General features: G+C 41.9%; 2 protein-coding genes across 4 annotated transcripts in view; one reads left to right on the top strand and one right to left on the bottom strand.

Annotated features, from left to right (window-relative positions):
- Positions 1 to 4,277: 4,277 nt before the first annotated feature.
- On the top strand, positions 4,278 to 5,594 carry LOC128742701 (serine/threonine-protein phosphatase Pgam5, mitochondrial). Of its 2 annotated transcripts, none has more exons than XM_053839141.1 (3): positions 4,278 to 4,623; positions 4,685 to 5,081; positions 5,144 to 5,594. In XM_053839141.1, the coding sequence occupies exons 1-3, from the start codon at positions 4,451 to 4,453 to the stop codon at positions 5,420 to 5,422; spliced, it is 849 nt and encodes a 282-aa protein (XP_053695116.1). In that variant the 5' UTR covers positions 4,278 to 4,450; the 3' UTR covers positions 5,423 to 5,594. The 2 variants fall into 2 exon arrangements, with proteins under 2 accessions (XP_053695116.1, XP_053695115.1); XM_053839140.1 differs by having other exon boundaries at positions 5,141 to 5,594.
- A 6,267-nt stretch (positions 5,595 to 11,861) lies between these two features.
- LOC128741902 (myophilin) overlaps positions 11,862 to 26,925 on the bottom strand; it is an 82,202-nt gene continuing 67,138 nt past the window's right edge. For both annotated transcript variants that reach the window (XM_053838011.1, XM_053838012.1), the window contains one exon: positions 11,862 to 13,641. In XM_053838011.1, coding sequence (XP_053693986.1) covers positions 13,129 to 13,641 — 513 coding nt within the window. In that variant the 3' untranslated portion in view covers positions 11,862 to 13,128. The remainder of the gene's footprint in view (positions 13,642 to 26,925) is intronic.

The raw sequence follows: 26,925 nt of genomic DNA, 5'->3' as shown, positions 1-26,925 counted from the left end.
AAAATAGAAGTGTAACGTTTGAATGAAATATTTCAAACGCTAATAACTACTATACTACTGAACGAAACATAACAGTTAATATGTCGGTGGATAGATAAAATGTCCAGCAATTTTATAGTAACATATTAATAATAATTTGTTATACGCTAAATAGTGAAAATGTATGTAAAATTTTAAGGTCGAATTTTCCCATACATTTCCCTTGTGATCGCCTAGCTTCACAGGCACGGACGACAATTAGATACACCAAAGGATTTGGATCCAAATGATAACCTTTGAGACCACTTTGTAAGCCACACCCCTTTTCCAATCCAATTGGCAACATCGATGGCTATTGACGGCAACACCGACCCCGAAGACAAGCGGAATCAGCGGGCAATGGCCAACGTGAATCCCACACGATGCACTTTACGTTACATTTTGCATTATTCCCATCGCAGACATGCGAAATTGTTCGACAGCTTGCTCAATCAGTGTCGGAAAATCATTTAAGCAGCAGCAGCCGATATGGTTTCCCCCAACACCTACACTAGCTTACAAGTAGCAATGGCAGTGCCAGTGACTATAAAATAGCACACTAGGTTCGCTGTCTGCTCTTTTATCGCACGATCGCACTGACGTACGGTCAGTATTTTGATAAAACTAATCCATTTCTACTTTACAGGGATTTAGTATTTCCTATCACTCCTGTATTAGCGGGCAACCATCATCCTAGAGTCTAAAGGACCGAATAGCGACATCCATCTATATATTGGCAACAGTAATTATAGTACTGATTTTTAAGAAGTGCTATCAGCTCAAACATAGTTCTTTTCAGGGCCACCAAACAATTTCAAATGGTTTTTTTCAAACCACCATTGATTCAATGAAGAATTAAATCAGAATAATTCGCTCTTTTACAAATAAACACTCAAACAATGATACTCACAGATACTCAAATATGCATATGCCATAGTTTGCATTAGTCTTTGATCTAATGATCAGACATAAAGTTATACTTCATCGATTAAAACATGTTATCAATGTAATGAGTATTATATGACACAGTCCTACGTCACCCTTTCGTACAACCCTTAGGGCTGTTTACCTTGTAGTTTTTCCAATGCCAATGTATATGACAAAACAAAACAGCAACATGGCAGTTGTCAGTCTTTCTCTTTCTTACTCACAGCATTCGCATTGTCGCACTTTTTGTGCAAGTCGCACTTTTAGACTGCGGTGTCCAGTAAGGTGCAAAATGCGGGATACAGTGGACCCCCGTTCGTTTGAACGATTCCTCATGCAAACTAACGGGGTTCGTTTTTAATTTGAACAACTAGCAACCTTAAATATGCTGAAACTTATATGAACTGGTCGCCCTGCTCTTTGTTATTGTTTTGGTGGTTTGATTTAGTCTCGTTTAGTTGGTAATTGCAAACAGCGAATAAGTTATTCTCCGATCGGATTTCTATCGTAATCGTTGGGAAACGAAATGTGAAGCTGATTAAACTACACTGATAAAACTTTTCGTATAGTTTCTATGTGTCCCACACATAGATTTTTGCAATGTGTCCAGTTAATGAACTTTATATGCCAAACAGTTATAATTTATGGGTACGCGATACTTTTGCACATGCTATTCATATGCGTATATTTTTTAATTGTATAATTGCACATACTATTCATATGCGTATAATTTTTATGTGTATTTCTGGGAGGATTGTGTTTATGTGCGGCTCATGATAATTATAGGGAATTTCATATGGAAATTTACTATTAGTTATCTGCAGAATATTTTGAGTGTAGAATTAAACACGCTAGATCAGTACAAACAAATCGTGTTTATGTGCATTGTCTGCGAAGGCAAATGATACCATATTGAGAATGACATTTGAACCATTTTTAATTTGCACATCGTGCAAACCAGCGGGGTTCAAATTAAAAAGTGTTCAGATTAAAAACGGTCAAACGAACGGGGGTCCACGGTATTATCTAAGCAAAGAATAAGAGCATAAACATAGAAAAACTTGCACTGTCTAATACAGCCTGAATTCGTTAATTGGGCCACGATTGCACTCCAGCTGATTCGCTAATTGGGCCGACTGACAGTTGTTAGAAATTTCTAAACTCGAAAATTCCATACAATTTTGACATTCAAGTTGTCATATAGCCCAATTAGCGAACACCCAATTAACGAACCGCCCAATTAACGAACCACCAATTAACGAAACTTTGCTGTACACTTTTAAATGATTCTACCTGTAAATTGGTCGGATTTAGTTAAAGTTAGGTGGAAACTACTCAAAATGCCCTTAAAGTGTACAAACTCAGATTTTGAGTAGTTTTTCAACCAAAAAATTGGTAGTAGGAACTTAAAATTGCGTTATTTGTCATAGAGAATAATTCAATTATCGGTAGCAAGTCGCCAAAATTGGTTGAAATTTTTACCCAAATTTTTTTTTTTGAGTTTGTACACTTTAAGGGCATTTTGAGTAGTTTCAACCTAGCTTTAACTAAATCCGACCTCTTTACAGGTAGAATCATTTAAGAGTGTACATGATTTACCTTTGCGCACAATTGTATTGTGCTTCCCGAGAAAATATTTCGTTTTTCAGCTTTATATAGTTGTGCGCAAAGGTAAATCATTTATTATTGACAGTGTAAGCACGTGTAAGTTTTCTATGTTTATGCTCTTATTCATTGCTTAGATAACATTTGTTTTGTTCTATTACGTACAGACTTACAAATAACACAGTTACAATGTCTTATACGTTAACCGAAAATGATAAAATTTAAATGCTGATTGCGTTTGTAAAAAATTGGTCCATGTTTGAACGGACAAACACGAAGCAAGCTACACTCAAAATAATCCACACGTCCTTTCCACGTGAAAAATCACGTAAATTTCTCTACAGGGATTTACGTGACTTTCAGGTGATTTTTATTGGAAAAAATAATAACATCTATCTGATTTACACGGTAACGCATTAGTATGCGTGCGAACTGCCTGAAAATCACGTAAATAGTACAGGAAAACCTGGGTGGAAAATATTCACATAACTTTTCAGGTAACTTCGACGTGAAATATATTTTGAGTGTACCCTAGCATTTAGCTGATGAGCGAGAGAGAAATATTGTTGCTTTTCTCATCACTCTTGCGTTGACAGTTTCTTACGAGATTTCGTGTGAGTGTAAAAGAGATACTTTGACTGCGAGCAACCAGAACAGAGCTGCGCGCAAGGGGTTGGACACTCAGCACATAGTGCCCCGGCACTGCAGAAATATCAAACGGCACACCTCTAAAGCCTTATAAAAATAACATTTATAGGGCTTTACACACCTCCGGTTCGATTTTACATATGAAATGGGAGCACTGCCAGTTGTCAAAATCATCTCGCACGGTTGCCAGGTCTATCAGATTTTAACAAATTTAACAAATCTTGGAGTTCGGCACTTTCGGTACAGCACCGGCACAGTTCGGTTCGTTTCAAGTCGCCTAACATAAAAACGGCTGTGCCGAGTGTCCGACCCCTTGGCTGCGCGCAACTGTTAGGCGCACAACTTAACCTACACTCTTAAATGATTCTACCTGTAAATTGGTCGGATTTAGTTAAAGTTAGGTTGAAACTACTCAAAATGCCCTTAAAGTGTACAAACTCAGATTTTGAGTAGTTTTTCAACCAAAAAATTGGTAGTAGGAACTTAAAATTGCGTTATTTGTCATAGAGAATAATTCAATTATCGGTAGCAAGTCGCCAAAATTGGTTGAAATTTTTACCCAAAGTTTGAGTTTGTACACTTTAAGGGCATTTTGAGTAGTTTCAACCTAGCTTTAACTAAATCCGACCTATTTACAGGTAGAATCATTTAAGAGTGTACGAAAGAAAAATTTTAGATAATAATCGCAATATAAAGCTGAAAAACGAAATATTTTCTCGGGAAGCACAATATTTGAAGATAGAATTAACAAAAGGGCGAATGTCGCAAGCGTAAGCAAACCGAGTGAGGGTTGATTTTCCTATGCTGGTCCAGCAAAAAATAACTCTCACCCGTTTTGTTTACATTTGCGACATTCGCCCTTTTGTTAATTCTATCTAGTTTGCTTTCCCCCACAAGGCAGTACACTCGGCAGTACATAAATGGAAGCAATCTCCAATCTTCTGAAAATTATGTTTTGGGCGTTGCGTAATATTTAAACGGCCCCTATAATGTTTTCGTTACATTTTCGTACCTTGGTTCTGTTTACTCAGGTGTTGTGCCATCTACGTCACTGTCAGTTCTTAGTTGACAGAGTTGCATTTTCATTTCTCGGCTACGGTTACTTTCTCAAAAAACACTCAACTTCAACTAATCGACAATCTTTGAAGCCGGGTCTTTTAATTCATAATTTTAAAAGCATATTTTGATTATTTTAACGTATCTGTGTCTTAGTTAGAGCTCTAAGTTTAAAATAAGCTAGATTATAATTAAAATGAGTTTTTGGCCAAAAATGAGGCGAGCTGCAGCAATGGTAGTCGGTGCTGGCGGTGGGACAGTCGTTTACTGGTACGCTTCGCAAACAATAAATGAACGCAAGGCGTTTAACTCCTGGACTACAAATTTTAAACCATCCGAGTATAGTAAGTGGGACTACAACTGGGATCAGTAAGTACCTGTATCAGTTATCATAAGAAATATAATTTGTTCATTTTTGTGCTCACTGCAGCCGAGAACCGAAAAGTCTGGTAGAACCCATAAGTGAAATGGCTAATCCTGCTGTTCAAAATCGATTTAACGAAAAATTGGACAAAAAAAGAGCCAAAGTAACGCGGCACCTAATTTTGGTACGTCACGGTCAGTACAATATGGAGGGCAAAACCGATGCAGAACGTTATTTAACGGAGATAGGACGTGAACAAGCCGCGCACAGCGGAGAACGGCTCAAGCATTTGGGTATTAAATTCGATTGTATCGTCCGCTCAACAATGACTCGAGCGCAGGAGACTGCCAAGATAATGTCGTTATCGTTGCCAGAGTTAAAACTGCACGATGATGCAATGCTGGAAGAGGGCGCCCCGGCTCCTCCAGAACCACCCGTCGGTCACTGGCGGCCGGAAATTTCGGTAAACTCGTAATTTTATCTGCCTGTTGACACACAGTCATTCTATCTTTGTTTTCGCAGCAGTTCTTTGAAGACGGAGCACGCATTGAAGCAGCATTTCGTAAGTATTTCCATCGGGCGGACGGTCAGGAAAAACAAGATACCTACACTTTAGTCGTGTGCCATGCCAACGTAATTCGGTACTTCGTCTGTCGAGCTTTGCAATTCCCGCCAGAAGCCTGGCTACGAATTTCGCTTGGTCATGCCTCGCTTACCTGGATATCAATCATGGATGATGGCCGGGTGACATTGCGTACTCTGGGAGAAACTGGGCATCTTCCACGTGAGTTGCTTACCAGATGAGGTGCTCGTTATTGCGCGTTTGATATAGTATTAGCTGTACGATGCAGGTCTGGCGATTTGGCCATTATTGTTACGGTGAACACATTCAAATGATTATAGTGTTCGAGTATTCCCGTATGAAGTGGGATGTAAGCAATTTTGAATAAAGTGTACTTTGCAATTTTAAAAGGAACGAAACAGGATTTCATACGATATTCTAACTCTACTAAATACGAAGTATTACAGCCATTCACGTGATATTTACAAGCAGTAGTTAAACAATTTTTAAAGGTCATTGTTTATGACTAACCAAAGTAAAGTAAGCACGACGTGGGCGTTTGCGGTAGTCGACAGTAGCTTTGAACCATAGAGTCGCACTCGCCTCCCAATCCTCCAGTGCGCAGTATTTATAACGTAAATCCGTTGCCAAATCTCAAAAACCGATCGCTACCAAGTTTCCTAGTGTCCCTGCAACTTGCATAGATGTATGATTGCAATCGCGTAATACGAACGGATGACCAATCATGTCAACGTTTAACCTTCGAAACGTTTTTTTCCTTCTGAACTTATATTTTTTTTTAATATTTTGCTCCTATCTTTCTTCAGTGGTTCACTTAACTTCTTCTTAACCTCTCCTTGGTTAATTTTACCTGAAATTCCTTGCTTATCAAGATGACTATACATTCTAGAACACCTCGATCAACATTAGCAGAAATCTTACTTGATTTAAATGGGAACATCATTAGAATTATGTAATATATAGGATTAAAATTAATATTAAATTTGCATCCCCTAATATTAATTTAATCATAATTTAAATTGATGAAATTTTTTTTCGAAGTCCAGCCGAATCTGGTGATTTTAGTTGTTATCCCTTAGTAACATCAAAGTCCTAGCCGCGGCCTCTATGTAAAATATTTTTAGGACATTTTTATGAGAATTAAGGATTCTTCTTATACAGAATGAAAGCGCTTTTTGAACAACGCAACAATCACATTTGGAAATTTTTACTCCGAATCCCACCTGAATTCACAAAAGTATTCTAATACATATCCACATTCAATATTAAACGTGACGGTCAGTCAGTTAAATGGTCAGAATCTCCGCCGGAAATGAATTCCCCAGATACCAAAAGGTATGGGTCACCGAGGAAAATACGTTAATAAACGGAACAAGTTAAGCAGAAGGTTTTCAGGTGTTTTCTTGATAATAAGTCGCGAACGTTTTGCCGTCCCTGAGGTTTGTTTTAGAGGGTCTCATAAGTAGTTACGACCGCGTCAGTTACACAACCACGGTTACTTTGTATTACTTCGCACCTTCAGCCATGTCGTAAACTAGTGTCCGGGTTTCGGAGTAGCTTTTAAGCACCTTGCATAGATGGTCTGGTATCCTCATCTCATGCAGCGCTAGGGCAATAACCCCGCAACTAGCGCTGTTAGAGGCGTTTTTGACATCGTACTATATTTTTCCTTCCGCCTCTTTTGCCTCATTGGCTTCTTGGGCCTATCAATGGACAATGGGACAATAGACTTCCCTTCGAGGAATCTAAGCCGCATTTTTGAGTCCACATCGCGGCATAGCTCCAGCAACAGGGAACAGTCCAGTGAAAGTCCCACACAAATTCCGAGGATATTGAGATGCGTGAGACCAATCATCGCTGATGCACAGCAGATACTGGCATAAGCGATGACTATTACGGCCGCAATGCTACTGCAGTTGTTGAAGGTTGCTCTTACAATGCAAATGAATGTTCTTCAGGATTTAGCGGAGGAAAGAAAAATGGAAACTCTGCAGTGCCGCCTTCAGTTTCGTAGGTATCTAAAATAGATAAAGATAAACATCTTTGTTGTTACGTATTCGTACAATTCATCGGATAATTTTTGCCGAGAAAGACGTCTAAGCCATGGTTTTTTGGTTTCGAGGTACGATTTGCTGGCCTAACAAGCCATGTAGGAGTATAACTGGCAACACGTATTCATAGACTATCTGCAATACAGTGTGACAATATACCAGAACAAAAATTATCACATTTATATCGATTATCTTTACTTCCTTTTTCTAAAGAGCTTGATCTGTATACCTAGAATAATAATAAATCATTCACAGTTTGATAGTACAATAGTACACACCGTGTTTCATTCCAAGAGGTTATGGGCCCAGGTTTTACACGTGATTGGATACTGTGCTATTAACATGGAACGCCTCGGAATTCCAAAACTTAATAATCGTAAATGTTCGAATCTCGGTTAGGCGGGCTGCTAGATAGAGTCAGTAGGATTGTTGCACTAGCCCTGTAACTGTCCTGTACTCTAATAGCCGAATGTGAAAGAAATCTTAGAAAGTCGCCCAAGGCTGCTTTTTTCATCGGATTATTTGGTTCTAAAACTTACTTAATTATTAATATTTACATTGTCAAGTGCAAGAATTCGTTGGCGGTAAATGCGTGATGGTTCGTCATGGAAGCGGTGGTAGAGTGGGAAGCATATTGCTTTGAATAGGAGTCTTCCTGTAGCATCATTCTGAATCGTAAAAATCTCGCGTAAGTGCGTAGAGTCCGATTTGCGATAGCCTGATAGGATGTCCGGTGCATCATATTCGTCAGCTAAGAGCTTGCAGACAAATAAAGATTACGAAACCCACCTACGTCGACTTAGTGTGCTTCAACCCAACAGACGATAGCGGTATTTGTACGGCGTTAAATATTGCTGATCCCTTTTTAGCTATATACGGTTTCTAGTCCGGCGGACCAAATAGACTCGAGCGGTTTCCAAACGATGCTCGCAAATTCCAGTGTCGACCGTACAATAGAACAATAGAGAGCTTTGAAGCAAAGCGGGTCACTGAATCCACCAGCGATCCTAAATATGAACCCAGAACTACGATTGGACTTGTCAATGTTGGCAGAAATGTGGGACTTCACGTGAGTTTCTCGTCAAGTATTACTCTAATATCCTTCACCTGTTCTGTCCTATTCAGTTTGGCTCCGGAAATTTCGTAATCAAACTCTATCTAGCGCGACGAAAGCTAAATGACGCAACATTTATCCACATTCAATAACAATTGATTCTTTACTCACCAGTCACTAAACAAATCCAAAAGCTTCTGCAACATTCTGCAATTCTCGATTCGTCCGACTACAAGATATATTTTCAAATCATCAGCGAAGCAAATCCTCTCACCTTCGTTGAGTAGTAACGTTGCATCGTTTATGTAGATACAGAATAGAAGTGGTCCCAAATTACTACCCTGTGGTACACCATAACTATTTGTAAACGCGGCATACTGGAAGTTACCAAGTTGTACGGAAAGTTGCTTACCCGTAAGCTATGTTTCCAACCAAATGCACAATCTGGTGGTACACACATTATAACAAAGAAATAAGAAGATCCGTGAGGAAAGATTGGAGGTATACGTGTGAAAACATAGACTGAATCCAATAAGCTTTGCTTCCTTGGGGTAATATGCCTACTACCACACTCTCTACCTGCACGAGGTGCCGGCTGGGGTACGGCAGCCAAAGTTGCGCACCTGGTGTTACGCAACCTTGGTTGTCGTACGCAGACCGAGAAGGTGGAACACTCGCCGTGTGGTTTCCGGCTACCTAATCAAGCAGTTCGGCGCCGGTTTTTCGGAGGGCGTGGCTGCGGGGTGTGGGCACACTGGGAGAGAAATATTTTCTCAGCTGGCTTAGCACAGAGAGAGAGAGAGAGACTCAATCGGTCTGTTTTACACAATCTGCAGTTATGCCCTTTGGTGGTTGGTGCTGAATTGTACGTTTGGGCAAAAATTGAGCCCGGGACCTGATCCTGCCGTGAGAGTCGGCAAATCAGGAGCCCCTAAGACAATGTCTAACTCCGTGCCGATGACTGAATGGCTGGAGGGGTGAAAACATGCCAGTCGCGAACGGAGTGCTTTGGGCATCTTGCCCCTACTGTGCCATGCGGGGCTCTGGTACGGTCGATCTTTGTTGTCCCTTGCGTTTCGTGGGAACAACATAGGAGTCTTGCCATATTTCCCCTATGGGTTTTACGCCAAGTGCGTTCTGGCCAACATAATTGGCTTCGCTTACAATTTGCTGTCTGATCTGTGTTGGAGATTGTTTGTGCATATACTCCGCTAGTCAAATAGTTAGAGTCGCACAAATAAATCTTCAACACAAACGGGCAGAAAATTTGTATTTATGCGAAAAACTTTTTAATGGCTCTGTCACCATCGCATTGGTTCAGGAACCATATTTTCGCAAGGGGTACTTTCATTCGACGGATATTGGAAACCAGAACTTTGCTGTTTTCAGCAAAACTGGTATGACAAATCCTCGTTTGATGCCCAGGGCATGCATATTGTTGCATAGGTCAATTAGTGCATGCCTTATCTCTGAGTGGACTACTCGAGATATTTGTGCAGTCACAGTAGAACTCGTCGTGGATGATGGCCATAGGCGCTATGTCTACTGTTCTGCATACTTACCACACGATGAACCGTCTCCCGGCGACGATTTCAGGAATGTGGTGAGATACTGTCAATCTAATGGGCTTCCGCTCATTGTAGGCAGTGATGCCAATGCCCATCACATCATTTGGGGCAGCTCGGATATCAATCTGTGAGGCTCTGATTTGATGGAATATTTGAGTAGTACCAACCTTGGAATACTCAACATTGACAATTGTACAACTTTCATACGAGCTGGTAGAGAGGAAGTGTTAGATATAACACTCTGCTCTAACAGGATCAGTCATGAGTTGGCACAATGGCATGTTTCAAATGAGACACCAATATCTGATCATTGCTTTATATATTTTGATCATTTGGGTGTCTCCTTGAACGCTGCAACATTTCGCTATCCGAGATTTTCCGACTGGGAACTCTTTGAGGAGGAACTGGCGACGAAATTTCAAGGATTCGATCCGACGATTGTGTCATCGATCGACTTGGATGTGGCTGTAGATGTCACAACATCTTTTATTGCGGAAGCTTTTGAAGTAGCCTGCCCGCTAAAAACTATTAAAACGACTAGAGGAACACCATGGTGGAACTCTCATCTCGCGGAACTAAAGAAACGATGCAGGAGAGCCTGGAATATACGTCGTAGGGATGGCGTGAAGCCTTTCAAGCAGGCCCGGAAAGCCTATGCAAAGGCTCTACGATCTTCAGCACGCACGAGCTGGCCCAGGTTCTGCAGCAACGTTTCCAGTTTCGGCGAGGCAAGTCGACTTAATAAAATACTGTCAAAATCGAAAGATTATCAGGTTAATAACATTCGAAGTTCGAACGGTGAATACTGTTCGAATGCCAATGAAATCCTGGAATGTCTCTTTTATAATCACTTTCCGGGCTGTGTGGAACCTGAAGTTCGAAACGATTCAGAAATCGTCTTAGGTGGCTTAGACTCATGGGCTTTTGCTCGGAGACTTGTCACAACTGAAGCGATTGAGTGGGCCGTGAACAGCTTCTCTCCATACAAATCTCCGGGAACAGATGGAATATACCCTAATCTAATGCAGAAAGGATTCAAGTACTTCAAACACATTCTGAGAAGGATGTTTGTGTGTAGTATTGCTATTGGGTACATCCCAACTCAATGGCGTGAAATAACCATTAAGTGTATTCCTAAAGGTGGACGCGCGACATATGAGCAAGCAAAAAGTTTTAGACCAATCAGTCTAACGTCTTTCTTGCTTAAATCACTTGAGCGGATTGTTGATCACCACATCCGCGAAACAAGCTTAGTAGAAGTTCCTCTTCATTCAGCACAGCATGCTTATCAAAGTGGCAAGTCTACAACCACTTTATTACATGATGTGGTGGATAAAATTTTGAGGTTGCTTTTTTATAAAAGGAATCTTGCTTAGGAACTTTTTTGGATATTGAAGGCGCGTTTGATAACGTATCTTTCGCCTCCATTTTTGAGGCTGCTCGTTATCATAATGTGCCTTCAATAATCATAAAGTGGATAGAACAAATGCTTAGTAACCGATTGCTTTTTTCGTCCTTACGGAAAGCAAGCATTTGGAAGTCAAATGCCAAATTTCGTTAATTGACAAAATTCTAAGCCCAGTCTGGTGTTACATGTAAATATCGACATTTTACATTGTGAAATATGTTCAAAAAAAGTCCAATCTCTCCATACCTTTTCCTCGAAGTTATAATGAAGTCACAGAGTAGAGTATTGTTTCGTAGTTGGTACTTCCAGAGATCAACAATGAATTCTGTAATAGACACAAATATTATAAAGCAATTAAACGAAATTGAACTAACAATTTTGTGTTCGACATTCCAAAATATTACCCTTGTAAATCAGTATTTCCGAAGTATGACTCCATTCTATTTGCTATGAAAGAAAGTTGTTCAATCCTAAATATAATTTTGAGTGATTGTCGCGCTTCATTTGCCTTTCAGGATAGGTAGTTTTATTCATCAACAGCAAGGATTTAGATTCAATAACACAGTCACTTGTTTTTCAGTTTTATTTTTACATAATAACTTACCCAAACAAAAATGACAAATTATAGCAGAACGAAAGTTAATAATTTACGAAAGTACGGATAAACACAGCTATGCACAGCAGAGTACAATTCAACCAAAAATAGACTCAACTAGTATAGAGAACGGAATGGCAAATTTATTTTCTGTTTTGTAAAAATACTGATTGATTTGAAGAAAAAACGCCCACTGAATATTGTAACGCTTCCAATTCGGATTTTTGTAATTTATAAGGCCATCTGTTTTGATTTATTACACTCTTTCAGGTCTGTTTTGTCTCCCACCGATTGTCTGCCGTTGCTTTAAGTATCAAGATTTTCATTAAAATCAATGTGTGAATTTTTAAATTTCCTATCACGCGGGTTGAAACTACTTCAGTCACTACCTAACTGTCTGCAACCGTATCTATTTGGCAATAAATATTGAATATAGTTTCCGCCTCGTTGACTCTGTTGATGGCACCGAAATATATAATGTATGTACGTTTATGCTTTATTGTTCGTTCTGGTTCAATCAAACAGTTATTGCTTAAATATTTATTGAACCTCTATTCTGAATGTACTTAAGTGATAGTAAATGGAATGTAACAAGCTGAATACCATATATTTGTTTCTGGAATGAGTGAGGCTCAACTATTGATCAGGATAGAATTAGCGGAAGCCGACAACTTGGTTCCGAATCTCCGAGTCATACTGATTTGATTTGTATTGAGACTGATAAGCTAAGGCGTTATCGTTGCTGGATTCCACAAAAGGTTCCCATGCTCATTATCGGACATCACTTCTGTTTCACTTTCGTTTAATAAGAGCACTCTAATTTTACGGTCCTATCACCAAGGAAAAGGCTATTTTTCGGTAGGTAATGGGAAGTAGATAAAAATGCCTCGAAACGGGAATGCTTTATCTACACACATTTACGTTGCTTATTTAATTTCAGAAGGTTCACTATCTGTGTCTTCTATGGTCGAAGGATTTCATCCTGTTTATTTGTTGTTTTTCTATTTTCCTGTTTCGGTAATAACTTGGTTTCGGGCGGACAAAACCAACGTCCACCCTCTAACAGTGGTATATGTAATAATAAAACATGTATCTGATGATTATGGTACAAACTATTTGCATCAGAATGCTGCCTAATTCGTTGTCATACTAAGATTTTTTTTTAACATTGTTCTTACTATAAGTCACTAACTGCTTATCCAATCAAAAAATCTGAACGGTAAAAAACCAACGGATGAAGTGGCGTTTCTCTTACATGTGTCTAGTGTTGCCGAAGTTGATGCCGCTCTGGGTAGCACCCTTATTGGAGCCGTACTGCAGGGAAATGACCGTTTGACCAGCCCGCAGCTGTTCTTCCGAGAACTGACGTTCGTTCTTGTCCGCCTCCTTCGGGCCGATCGAGGGTTTTCCGTATTTGGCCATTTTTCTTCCCAACGATTGCAGGCAGATAACGACCGAGTTCAAATTTTGCCGTTCCCATAGGTCCACCGTCTGGAAGGTTTCCTGCGGTGGAACGCCGAACTTTTTCGCATTCTCCAGAAAGGCGGAGATGTTTTCCATGCACTTGAATGCCATCTTGCTGGTGTTGATCTTCTTCACCGAACCGGTCTCGATAGCGTTGGCCAGATTGCACAGCAGCACGCCATCCTTCAGCACCTCGTAGAAGTTGTCCATCTCGCCGGAGGTGTTGATCGGTTCGCCGGTTACTTCCTTGATCCATTCCAAACATTCGGCGGCCAGTTCTTCGCTGTATTTGGAATTGATCTGAAATTGGCACAACAGAAGAAAGAGAGTGAATCATCAGAAATCGTATTTAACCCAGTTGTGCAGCAGACCCGGCTGAGCTGCGAGCTCATTGCCAGATTTGTAACGATGGGCAGACAAAGCCTATTAGTACATGCCATATTGGGCGAAATCACGCTTTCAATTAGACGGTAACGTAAAAAAAGTCTGTCGCCTTTTTCTATTACCTCTAGGCGTAGAATTATTGATTGTTAATTGGTTTTGTATACTTTCGTTGTTCCGAACATTATTCGGAAAATATAGGTCACACCATTAAGCATCGTAGTTCATAAGTAAATAAATTGTGCAATATTATTGACGAATTTTCACATAATTCTTTTAACTTTTTTGCTAATGAACTGAATAGTATTTGTAAGTACACTTCTTCACTCAACCAGCTTCTTCTAAAGCTTCTTGTTGTTTTTTATAAAGTGTATAATAAAATCTTGTTCTCGGCAAACCTAAGCAAGAGATGACTGTATGGGTCAAAACTTGGACGTTTGAGTATGGCTATTATTTTTTATATAGTATCAGTATCTCTAAAACTATTCTGACAGAAACAGAAGACGTAGCAACTAGAAAGATCGATTTCCGTTTCAATGAAAAAAGACATAAAATATTGAACGTGATGTCCAACCTAAAATAAAAACTCTTCAACCTGAACCAAGTGCTTTGTTCAATGCATACACCTATATCGTAAAATTGGTCTAATGTATGCATTTCATACGTGAGACGAATGGACTCTTCCATTATGAGCCATGCATGCCGATTGAAAGTGACAGCCAGAGGTTTACATAAGTTTCGATGGTCCGACTGAAATAACAGCGTAACTTGTATTGGCCACGTTGTATTTAAATTCTGCGGTTTTACATAGGTATATTTATGAATTTATTCGGCTCGGAATTCTTTTTATCGACATTTAGTTTTGAACGCATTGACTAAGACTGGCGATTTACAATGTGAAACTTTTATTCGACTAGGAATGCTATTAACAGTCGTTTTTACTACGAAAAGATTCCTCAGCTTTTGTAACTTCCAACAGGGCTCCACCTTCTTCTATAAAATGTTGAATGGTTGAATGTCTTTAGGTAAAATACTGAGTTGGGCTAGAGAATTGCCAACAGTCCATCTGTCTGATTTGGTGACCTTCAGGAGTGCCATTAGTAGGAGTTTTTGCTGCAAGAAAGTACTACGTACGGGTACGACCAAGTTCTTGGGGGCGGCAAAGTCGATAAGTTTTAGAACCATTTCGTTGGTCAGCGGGTGTGCGTTAAACCCTCCATCACCGGGTTGTATTCCTCCTCCTGGCCGACCTGAGCATTGAAATCTCTGATGACGGTTTTGATATCATGTTTTAGGCAGCGATCTTATTCATGCTCCAGCTGCGCGTAGAGGCTATAATTCCTCCTTGTCGTCATCGGTACTTCTAAGGTGAGAGATGTGCACGTTCGTGATGCTTATGTTGAAGAACCGGCAATTAATTCTCAACCTACACCTTCGAGAATTGATTGGCCACCATCCCATCACCCGTTTCCGCATCTCGCCCATCACTATGAACGCTGTCTCTTTGCGTGGGCCATCACGAGGAATTGCGTCTCTTTGCGTGGGCTCAAAGCTGTTTAAAATATTAATTGGTGGAGTTTTGTTCCAAGAGGCCTAAGCATGCATTTCAAAGAAAAAACATGTCATTGTAGTGGCGAAAATTGAGCGCCTTGGTGCCTACCAAACAACATCATACCTTATTGGCCACACGCACCTTCACGACCTTGTCGGGCGTACCACGAGGAAGTAATCTAGGACCATTTTTTTTTATTTTCAACGATGTTTGTAATGTTATACCAGCTGGCCAATATTTAATTTAAGCTGACGATGTAAAACTTCATCTTGTTGTACGCAGATCCGTAGCGTGACATCGTGGCGCCCTTGGCGAAAACCCAATTTGGCGCTCCCTCATTTCTTAAATCAGTGTTCGTTCCAAGCTTATCACTTTTTCGTATTCGCTATCCAAAACTTACAGTCACGTATTAAGCCATCCACAAAAATGCTTCGACACCCTGCCAGGTGGCTTTACAGCTGTTCACCAGAATCTTCGCTATGACCGATCAAGAGATAGACGTCGGCATATTATTTAACGTTTTCGCAGCCTTGGTGATCAGGTCCTCCTCCGATTTGGGCTCAAAATTGTTCAAGTAAATGCTTCGTTTGAGCTTCAGCCTAAAATTTACTATTGATCGAAATTAGGGGACGTTAGGAGAGTTGGTGATCGTCGGTACAAGCTTGATCTTCAGCCGGTTCATCTCCTCTAGTGATCTCTTGGCTTAATGGGCCAAGGCCAGGTCCGACCAAAAAACCACATTCTTTGCGCGATACTTTTTATTGAAGGCGGCAATTTACGGTAAGTACTTCATACTGTATCTTCGTATTTCCTCGTTCACCGTAAACCCTGAACGAAATAACAGCGGCTTGAACATTATCTTCTCTCTGGTCGTCAGCCACAGAAGGATCTTCTTCGGGAACTTGGGGCCAAAGATACTCTCGACGTCATCACTTACCTTTTTTGGTGGGGGACGTAAAGTACTCGGTCCTTTGTCAATCGTTGCGTCCAACGACAAATAGTTTACGTCGCCTATTATGATGACCACGATATCGTGCTTCACCGGAAAGATGTTTTCCATCAGCACCTTCAGTCGTTCTCTGGGCGATTGGCTGCCACTAAGGCACGGTCAGCTTTTTTTTAAACGAGTAGGGAAATCTGCTATCAGACACCTGAGAAGACAACTCAGGGAGTGGAGTTTGGTATCCCGACCCCCCCTACTGGGGCGTGAGGATCCAGACCCACTAAAACCCTACTCGAGTCTCCAGCCTCAATCCCAACTTGCACCACCTTATCGGTATTACTTCAGGGAGGGGCTATTGTGCTTAACGCACACTCTTAGATAACTACTGGACTATGGTAGTTAGGCTGTTTATTCGCCGTTGATCGGCTTTCCAGCGGTTTTGTAGCTCAAGTACGATCTGGGTAGCAACCGCGTTGACCGCTCCCCAGACGTCCGAGCTAGAACACATCCGTTGGACTAAGTTATCCGGAGTAGTGTCCAGTCCGCTCACTGCCATCATGTTGCTTCTCACGCCCGCGAAGCGAGGGCATATGAAGAAAGCATGTTCTGCAGTTTCCTCAACGTCCACGCATTCGGGACACGCGGAAGACTCCGCATGCCCAAACTTGTGCAGATACTGTCTAAAACAGCCATACCCTGACAGAATTTGTGTCAGATGGAAGTTTACTTCGCCGTGGCGCCTGTTGACCCACCCGGATAGTTCCGGGATAAGTCGATGTGTCCACCGGCCTTTTGTGGAATTAGACCACGCCCGCTGCCATGTGGTCATCGAGGCCGATCTTGTGGTATCCGTATGCCTCTAGTTCCACGTTGGTTGAAGCACTCTACGTCCTCGCTGATGATAATACCAATAGGCATCATACCCGCTAAGACGCAGATTGCGTCATGTGAAACTGTGCGATACGCACTCGCCACTCTTAAGCACATGAGACGATAGGTGCTTTCCAGCTTGGCTAGATAACTTTTGGTACCTAACGCCGTTGACCACACCGGCCCGCCATACCTGAGTATGGACTGGACAACGTTAGCTAATAGCCTTCGCTTGCTACCATATACCGCAGAGCTATTAGACATCATACGAGACAATGCCGAAAAAGCTGTGGAAGCCTTCTTGCAGGCATAGTCGACGTGGCTCCCAAACTTGAGCTTGTCGTCGACCATGACTCCTAGCAGTTTTAAGGACCGCGTTGACGAAATAGTGCAGTCCCCGACGCTGATATTTGCTTGCTGCACCGACTTGCGGTTGTTCACCACGATAACCTCCGTTTTATGATGCGCTAGCTCCAGTTTCCTGGATCGCATCCAATCTTCAACAATGCTTATAGAGTGGGTAGCCGTCAACTCTACCTCTCTGATAGATTCACCATAGACTTCCAGGGTGATGTCATCCGCAAAGCCGACAATCACCGCCCCTACCGGGAACTTTAGCTTCAACACCTCGTCATACATGACGTTCCACAACACCGACCGGGCCCAGTATGGAACCTTGCGGAAGAGTTAATTATTATCTACATTACACAGGTCTGCATTAAAAAAAACTGCATAAGATTTTTCAACTGATTCTTATAGATTTTTGTCCACTGAATCCAGAAAAAATAATAAAAATTGTCCATCACGTCACGTTTTCATGCAATACTTGTTGAATAATCTTAAAAGTGGGTTTTAGACATAAAGCAGCAGAAATATCTTGGCTGTAGTTTACACTAAAAAATTAATTTTTACATCAGAATTGTATTTATTAATGTAAACCCTTTCATGTTTTAGAAGAAAACCATATATGATGGACAAACCATGGAGAATATTATTTTAAAGCAGATTTGGTGCGCTCAAATACACCCACTTGAGCTCAGTCGATTGTATTGCTTTATAGAAAGAAATTCGGTTAAAGTCATGTATGAAACATTTATCGAGCTGAATACAATCTACAATCTTTCAGAACTGAGTAATCCATTATTTTTTATATTTACGCAGTAATAGTGTTGCAACTTTATCCTTAGCACAAACAAACGTTCTATTTATATAATATGGTTTAAAAGCCGTTTCTATTATAAATGGAAAAAATAATACACTGCTCTATTCAACAAAATTGTAGATTACATTCAGCTCTACAAATGCCTCATACATATTTTTTACAGATTTTACTTCTGTGAGGCACTGCAGTTGAATGCGCGTAAGTGAGCGCACTTCAGTACAGTAACCCTGTGTTGAAGAGAAAAAAAAATCCAATCGCAATCGCAATCCAATAGCATTTTTCCTGTATGTATTAAGTAAAAATTTACATAAATAATAAAAATAGGTGATGTTTAGGTTTTTTATTACGAATCTGTGATAATATTTTTTCCATGTAATTTGTGACTTTTCCATATAAGAAGCATAATTTGCAAAAAATCTGTACGTGATGGAGAAAAACGGAAATCAGTTTTGGATTCAGCACCCCAAAAACATATAGTTCACCTAAAATATCTCATGCATCTGGAAAAATATTTATTTTTGCAGACCTGTGTTATTGTTGAAGAAAATAAAGTTCTATCTTTTGTATTTACAGCGCTATGGGGCTGCTACCCCGTTGGTAGCAAAAATAGCACTCATTTGGCTACCAACGGAGTAGCAATCGCATAGCGCCGTAAATACAAAAGATAAAACTATACTTTCTTCAACAATAATGTAGATAATAATTAGCTCTACAATTACTCTTTGCACTGCTTTTTCGAATTCTATTTAGTTGAGGCGCTCTAGTAAAATGAGCATCTACTGAGCAAAAAACCGAGAATGAAGCCTGCTTGGACGTTCCGACGCGAGTTAGCTATGGAATCCCAGCTAGCGCTATTAAACGCATTTCTCACGACGAGCGTGACAACTGCGCAATAGCGGATACCTGTCCTCTTGCGCTGGATTGCCACCTCGGCTGTCTTAGTGACAGACAAGATGGCATCCACCATAGATTTGTCTTTTCGGAAGCCGAATTGCTTCCTTTGTACCCTCAGTGTACTGTACGAGTTTATTAAGGATAATCCTCTCCGGTACCTTGCCGGCAGTATCGAGCGGACAGATCGGCCTAAATGACGAGGGAACACCCGGAGGTTTTCCCAGATTCGGCAATAGGACCAGGATCTGTCGTTTCCATCTGTCCAAGAAGTGGCCAGCTTCCAAGCGTCTACTCATTACTGCCTCGAAAAATTCGGGAGCCCAACGGCCTTAGACCAGTCAGCACAACTGATACTCGGTCTACCATCCGCGCTACCACTGCTCGATAGACCAACTCGGCGGAGCATAACAGCTGCAGTAGAACGCTCCACCCATTTTGGCAACCGAAAATCCCTCGTCTGCAGTTGACACAACCTCTCGAACCGGGAACCTGCTTGTCGTCCATATAGCCCCCGTCCGGGACCTATCCGAGACCCAGTTATCGTTTCCGGCAGGGATGCGGTATGGGTCCAAGATGATGGCAATGTCCGTCAACTGCGTAGCAGTGATTTAAGTTTAGTTGCGTTATCTGCACTACGCCGTATTTTAGTCGCCGGCGCGCCTGCCGGGCACTTTGGGCCTCCTGTTGTGTGCTTAGGGTCCCGTTGGCCGGTACATATCACTTGGGCGACGCAGTACAGTCCCTCGCTATATGGCCCGCACTGCCACATCTCACCTTCAGCTTAGCCACTTTCAGGGGTGCCGTCTACCAGTGGACGTCTTATAGTTGCTACCTGGGTTCCCGCCGGTCCCTTGCGCAGACCAACTGCCTCGATAGTCATCACCACGTTACATTGCTCCTTGAGAGATCGTGCTAGTTCGCTCGCTTCAGTGATCTCGTCCAGGTTTTTAAGCTGGAGAATCATCTCGGCCGTTAGTGCGCGGATCTGTACGCTATCGCCGAGGACCTTTTCTGCCAGCACTTTGTAGGCGGAACCCTTCTCAGAAGCATTCTTTTTGAGCTCATTGGCGGATACTCCGCACATCCGCGCCAAGACCCTGCAACTGATCGTTGCTTCTCATGGCCTTCAAAACTTCCAAATATTTCGGCCCCTCAGTTTTGAGGATAAGGGCATCGCCTTTGCTCCTCTTTTTTCTGACTAGTTTCGCTGGAGCTCGATTCTCCTCTTTCTTCCTGGCCTGCGTCTCGTTACTTGGGTACTTCGCTTGGCTGACGACCCTTTGCGATTAGGCGCTTCTTCGGGCCCGTGGGGGTTTCTTTCCCTGGAGACTGCCTTGCATGTTTGGTGGATAACTTGTTGTCGTTGGACTGCTCCGTAGTCGCGAGGGCCATGGTGTGGTCAGTCATTGACGAGCAGGCATCCGTTTGTGCAGACCTCGATTCAAACGCCTTCTCGGTTTCTTTCTCTGCCACTCTTACTCGCGTTTCGAGTTCGCTGTACCCCTTCGTCGACGCACGCATGGTGCCCCGAAGCATGAGCAGACTTTGTTTCAGGTCCTTCGCCAGGGTGGTGCGACCTGCCACGAACTCGATAATGACATTCAGCTGATGAGACGCCGCTGCCATTCTTGGTAGCATGTCTCTCTTTCCTTCCACTGCTTTTATTAGCGACGAGCCGTTCATCATTGCGTCCGGCGTAGATGCAGTTGGAGCGGCAGGTGTGCCGCTTCCCTTTCCGCTTACGCTTGCGCTTCTGCTCGTATCCATCGGCGGAGATCCCTGGATACCGCCGTTTGCGAACGGATTATCTAATCCGTCCACTCACTGAAGTTAACCCTCTAACGGGCAACATCGTAAAAACGATGCGATCGAGCAAATGATTACTTTATCATGAAAGTACTTTCAAAAGAAGCTCGAGTGTTGAGTTTCATGGGAAAATATTTATCTGGAGGACCGCTAGGTATGAAATAGTCCAATTTCTCTTTTTAGTTTTTTATGCCTAACGCTCTACCCAAATATTTGTTCAGTTCAAATATATCACAAAATTGAAAAAAGCATGTAAATTACTCATAGGAAAAATTTGAGATCGAACATTTTGTTCTAGATGTCCTTTTTTTTCAAACGTAAAAAAGGGAATATTCGCACCATACTTTTTTTTCGGAATTTTTCGGAATTCTTGTTTTTGAAAGATGATAACTTTTAAACGCATAGTAAGAATGTTGTAATATTTGTTTCAGCATGTCAGGAAATCTGTTTTGAACATATTTCTCATATTGTCAATTCAAGACTAATATCGTATGTGGCTCTGGAGCTTCAAAAACGAAGGCCGTCTACAGACGGTCTTACCCGTTAGAGGGTTAAATTTGTTTTCGAATGATTTTATATATTCATATAGAATCCCACGAGTTGAGGGGAAAGAAGGGTCTGCCGCATCAGAGCCACTCATGATACGGTAAGGGCTAATTACTGCGGAGGACGCTCTGGTACTCCACAGGCTCCGGGGCATTCATTCCTCCACAGGTATTCATTCCTCGGCACGGGTCGCATGACACCTTGGATTAGAGGTTTATCATTTACGTTACTTTTAGCCATGGATAACAGCTATTAAAGCCATCCTCCTTTGGGGGCTTTGGACCCTCTGCTCCGGTTCTCAGTATTTTCAGGTTCATCGAACATGCTTCTACCGAGATCCATCATTTGCAGGCTGAGTTATGGTTTATGTGTTGGTGTTTTTCAAGTGTTGCCAACATACCGGCAATATAATAAATTTATGGATTTTTACTCAATATGCTAGAAGCGTTCTTGGCACTTCTGCCTCGCACATTTGACTATAGTGTAAATGAGGCACGTCAGTTTGTTTAGGTTGCAAGTAACAACAAGATGAATTTTCAGTTAATGAATGTAAATTGATTTATACTTTCATGTCAGAGGAGAATTTTCGTGTTACTCGTGGATGAAAATAAGTAGGATTGTTCTGTGATGTTGTGATGTAACAGCTATTTAATTTCTAGAGAATTCTGTAGAAACAGTGAGTTTGATGTTTATTGAATAAAAATCAGCAAACTACTTACACTTTTGTGCAAATAGTTATAACTCATTAAAGTGCTACATTCTTTTCAGTAGAGTTATTTAGCGGCATAAATTTTATCTAGGTAAGCGCAGCAAAAGAAAAGGAATGTAGGCGGAATTTAGCAGCAGGCTGAAAATAGCCTCCGATACCTTGTGATAAATCAACATTCTTTACGCAAGGACTGACTGATAAGCTTGATTGAATAGTCGAATGGCTAATTCAAGGACTTATCTCCTTATAAATCAAATCAATGATAGTAATATCTGCACTTTTCCGAACAACAATTCACTCGATCTTGCTCGATCAGGTCTGCTACCATATGGAACCATCGTTCAAGTTCGAATTAGCAAACTTGTTCTTCGATTGGTTGTCTCTATTTTTAAGCAAAAATCCATGAATCATATTTTTAGGGCGGCTTCGCATAGCAATCGTCGAATTCAATAGACACCTTACAAGGTACGGTCTGAACAAACAACTGGGAAAGAGTTCCGTCGCCCGTTCACGACTAACCAACCAGCTGTTCCCAATAGTAGGTTACCATTTTTGGAACGCCTAATTTCGCTAAGGAACCTGACTGTTAAATCCTTCCGATCGAACTGATGCCGACCATGAAGACGGCGTCTCTTAGTCATATTTGTATGGTTATGCCGTATGTATGTACTATAGCGACTACTTGCTTGAAAACAGGTTCGAGATTTATAGGTAGATGTCGACGGTCGGTGTGCTGCGACCGAGTCATCACCGAAAACCGCACGCGCTTGGTTGCGCTGCGACTGCGACACAGGGAAACCAACCCCGAGCCGGCGGGAGGTGGATCGATCGCAAGGAGACCCGCGAGTTGTCTAAAGTTTAAAACCAAATATGGAAGATTCTGTTAAATTGGAAATAATAAATGTGCAAACGAAACGCACACAGAGTACTGCCGAAGCCGGTTGTAAGTATGCCTGGCTCGGGGCTTGGAGTGAGTGCATTCGAAACATTGTCGCGTTGTGCAAGAGCGTGTGTTTGATGGGAACAAATTGAAACCGATGAATTGAAGCTGCCAAAGCTACATATAGATGCTGATGCTGGGTGTTAATGTATTCGTATTATTGTTGCAGCTACAGATTCTGCTAAAGGAAAAATAAATATGTAATCGATTCCAAATGCGATGATGACGAGTGGTGCGCCAATTGAGTATCGTGGTACAACCCGATATGGGCCACACGACATTGACTTGACTGTGATATTTCGAATTCATTCAGTTAGTCAAGTCAGTTGGCTAGTCATAGTTTCGAATTGGTTAAAAAACTTCAAGTCCAGCAGAATGACATTGATTAATTTATTTGCAAAAAAAATGAGTTTTTCTTGGCACGATGGTGAGATTCGTATGTACCGTATTTTCTCAATCATCATACTCCATCAGTATGTCTTTGTTGTAATCATTGAAGGTTAGTGAAATTTCCACGAATTACCGTTTGGCTAAACGATTCAAACGTGATTGGTATCAGCCAAGATTGATGGCTCTACTCGAAGCAAAAGACAAGCATCGATATCGACACGCACAAACGGCATACGTGCCCAAAAGCGAAAGATCCGAAAGCAATAAATTTCTTGATTTTCAATGGCCCGCACCGCCACAACAGCTGTGTTAATTTATGGGGTTCAAATGTGTGCGAATTGTAGATCATCATCAGTCCGTAGTTGATTCGCGAAAACAATCTGCATCGATTATTGTACTTAATGAAACAAACCAAGCAATTGAAACCGGCAACAAAAAAAATTAATTCCCACTGCTTAATTTCAAATGTTGAAAAAATTATTTGTGCCATGGTTGGTTCGAGTGCCGAACCCCGTTACCGATCGAGATAATTGATAAGTTTCGAACTGATGTGCCATGTGAACGTTAGTATTGCTCCGCTGCTTCTGCTGACCGCAATTTTTGGTCAGTTTTGATTGATAGGACTTCCGACAACGATTAGTTTTAGTTAATCATTTGGTATGCTTTTCAGCGAAGGGAAAGTATTTGATTTCGAAGATTGCTTTATGACTTGAGCAAGCTCAGTAATACAATATAACGTATTTTGAAAGAGCTGAAGATGAATGGCAGTACAAACAATGTATGAAATTTTGCTGATTAGATTGTTACTTTTTTCTGTTCTCCAAAATAGTTTTCTGAAAGCTGTTTTCGTAAGTTTTTCTAGTAAAACTCAGTAATGAAAAAAATTATTCTGATATTTTTTTTCACTAAAATATTATGAATTAATGAACACAGTTATTTCAACTTGAAATTGATCACCCGGGACCAACGAGCAAAAAACTCAGTATTCTATGTTTATACTGATTCATAAAGCTGAATATGCACCCATTCTTATGAAGATCAAAGTCACATGGATTTCAACTAGATAGATCTTGTAAATGGCTTGATTTTTTTTAAATTTACTATATTGATCGAATCGCAATTAATTTTAAACATGCCCGATTAAGCTCCTTTCCATTTACACAAATTTCATCGCAGAAGGAAGTTTTAACAGAACTAATTCGGTTCTATTACTATCTGGCTGTGCTTTGATAGTTTCCATGAATTAAATTAAGCGATAGAATTTGTTTAATTTGACCTTTTAAAAAATAAAACGATTGATAACATCATGGACTGAGACGACATTGATTTCTAAATCGCTATGGAGGCAAAATGGTGCTGCCACCTGTGAAAGTTTGTTCAATTTATGAAGCAGAATAGAGATTTATAGAAGAGTGCAAAAGGCAGATAAAAGACAGGAAACCTGTCGCAAAGGAGAGAAGGTATGGAAGATCCGTGGCGGAAAGACCCAGTTTTACCAGAGCGGTGGCACTACCAACGAACTGAGAACGGGCTTTGTAGTGTTGGGCGGAATGCAGGATCGCGTGATAGATTGGAAGGCGATCAACGAGAGAATGTATGTATTGCGGATAGAGGGCCGTTTCTTCAATTATATTATAGCATCATGCACTGTCCGCACGAAGGTAGACCCGACGATGAGAAAGAAGCGTTCTACGCGAGGCTTGAGGCAACGTACGACAGCTGCTCGCCACGGGACATCAAGATCGTCATCGGGGATATGAACGTCCAGGTCGGTAGGGAAAAATGTATAGACCGGTGGTAGGACCCCCTAGCCTGCACACCGACACGAACGATAACGGCCAACGATGTATAAACTTCGCAGCTTCCCAGGGCCTGGTGATCCGAAGCACCTTTTTCCCGCGCAAGGATATCCACAAAGCCACCTGGAGATCACCTGACCAACGTACAATGAACCAAATCGACCACGTTCTCATGGAGGGCCGGCTTTTCTCTCATCACGAACGTACGCTCCCGACGGGGTGCGGATATTGATTCTGACCATTACCTAGTACAAGTACATGTGCCCTCAAAGCTGTCTACCGTATACCGGACACGTCAAAGCCGCCCTTCTCGGCTGAATATCAGGCAGCTAGATAACCCGCAAACTGCCGAGAACTACGCGCGAATACTGAACGAGGCACTGCCTTCTTCCGAGGAGTTAGGTGCTTCAAACCTCGAAGACGGTTGGAGCAGAATACGCTCGGCCATCGGAGAGGTATTGAGCCTCGGAGTACACAAAATGATTGGCTTGACGGGGAATGCCAACAAGCGGTGGAGGGAAAAAACTACTTGGAAAAATTATCTAAGCATTGCCACTAGAGAGAACCTGGCCAAATACCGACGACCTAGGAACCAGTTGACCACGATCCTGAGGAGGAAAAAGTGCCAGAAGAAGGACAGAGCTCGTGAAGAATTAGTGCAACTATTCCGAGCTAATGACACGCGCAAGTTTTATGAGAAGGTGAACCAAACTCGGAAGGCTACACACCGAAGCCTGACATGTGTAGGGACGAGCGCGAGGTGGTCGACAGATGGAAGCAGTTCTTCGATGAACACCTCAATGGCGAAGTCGCAGAAGGAGGAGGAACGGAAATTAACCTAGGAGCGCCCATGGAAGATAGTGATGTCCTAGCACCTGATCTTCAAGAAGTCAAACGAGAAATCGGGCAGCTGAAAGCCAATAAAGCCGCTGGGAACATGGCGGAGAAACGCTAGCAAAGGCTCTATACTGGGTTATTTCGAAGATTTGGGAGGAGGAAAAGTTACCAGAGGAATGGATGGAAGGAGTGGTTTGTCCCATCTACAAAAAGGGTGATCGGCTAGACTGCTGCAACTATCGCGGTATTACGCTGGTAAACGCCGCCTACAAGGTACTTTCCCAAATCCTGTTACACCGGTTGTGACCGATAGCACAAGGTTTCGTAGAGAATTATCAGGTGGGTTTCATGGGGGCTTGCGCAACTACGGACCAAATTTTTACTATCCGACAGATCTTACAGAAATGTCGGGAGTACAACGTGCCCACGCATCACACCTGTATTGATTTCAAAGCAGCATGCGATACAGTCGATCGAGACAAGCTATGGCAGATAATGCACGAACACGGTTCTCCGGACAACTGACGCGGCTGATCAGAGCTACATTGGATCGAGTGATGTGTTTCGTACGCATCTCACTCGACACTCACACGGACACTCTCGAGTCCCTTCGAGACGTGGCGAGGGTTGAGACAAGGTGACGGGTTATCCTGCATGCTGTTCAACATCGCTCTTGAGGGGGCGGTCCGACGAGCGGGCATCGAAACGAGAGGCACGATTTTTACCAAGAGTAGTCAACTTCTAGGCTTTGCAGA

Source organism: Sabethes cyaneus, chromosome 3, assembly GCF_943734655.1.
Source record: "Sabethes cyaneus chromosome 3, idSabCyanKW18_F2, whole genome shotgun sequence".
NCBI lineage: Eukaryota > Metazoa > Arthropoda > Insecta > Diptera > Culicidae > Sabethes > Sabethes cyaneus.
The sequence above is the reverse complement of the archived record's forward strand: the minus strand, read 5'-3'. Positions and strand labels throughout refer to the sequence as shown.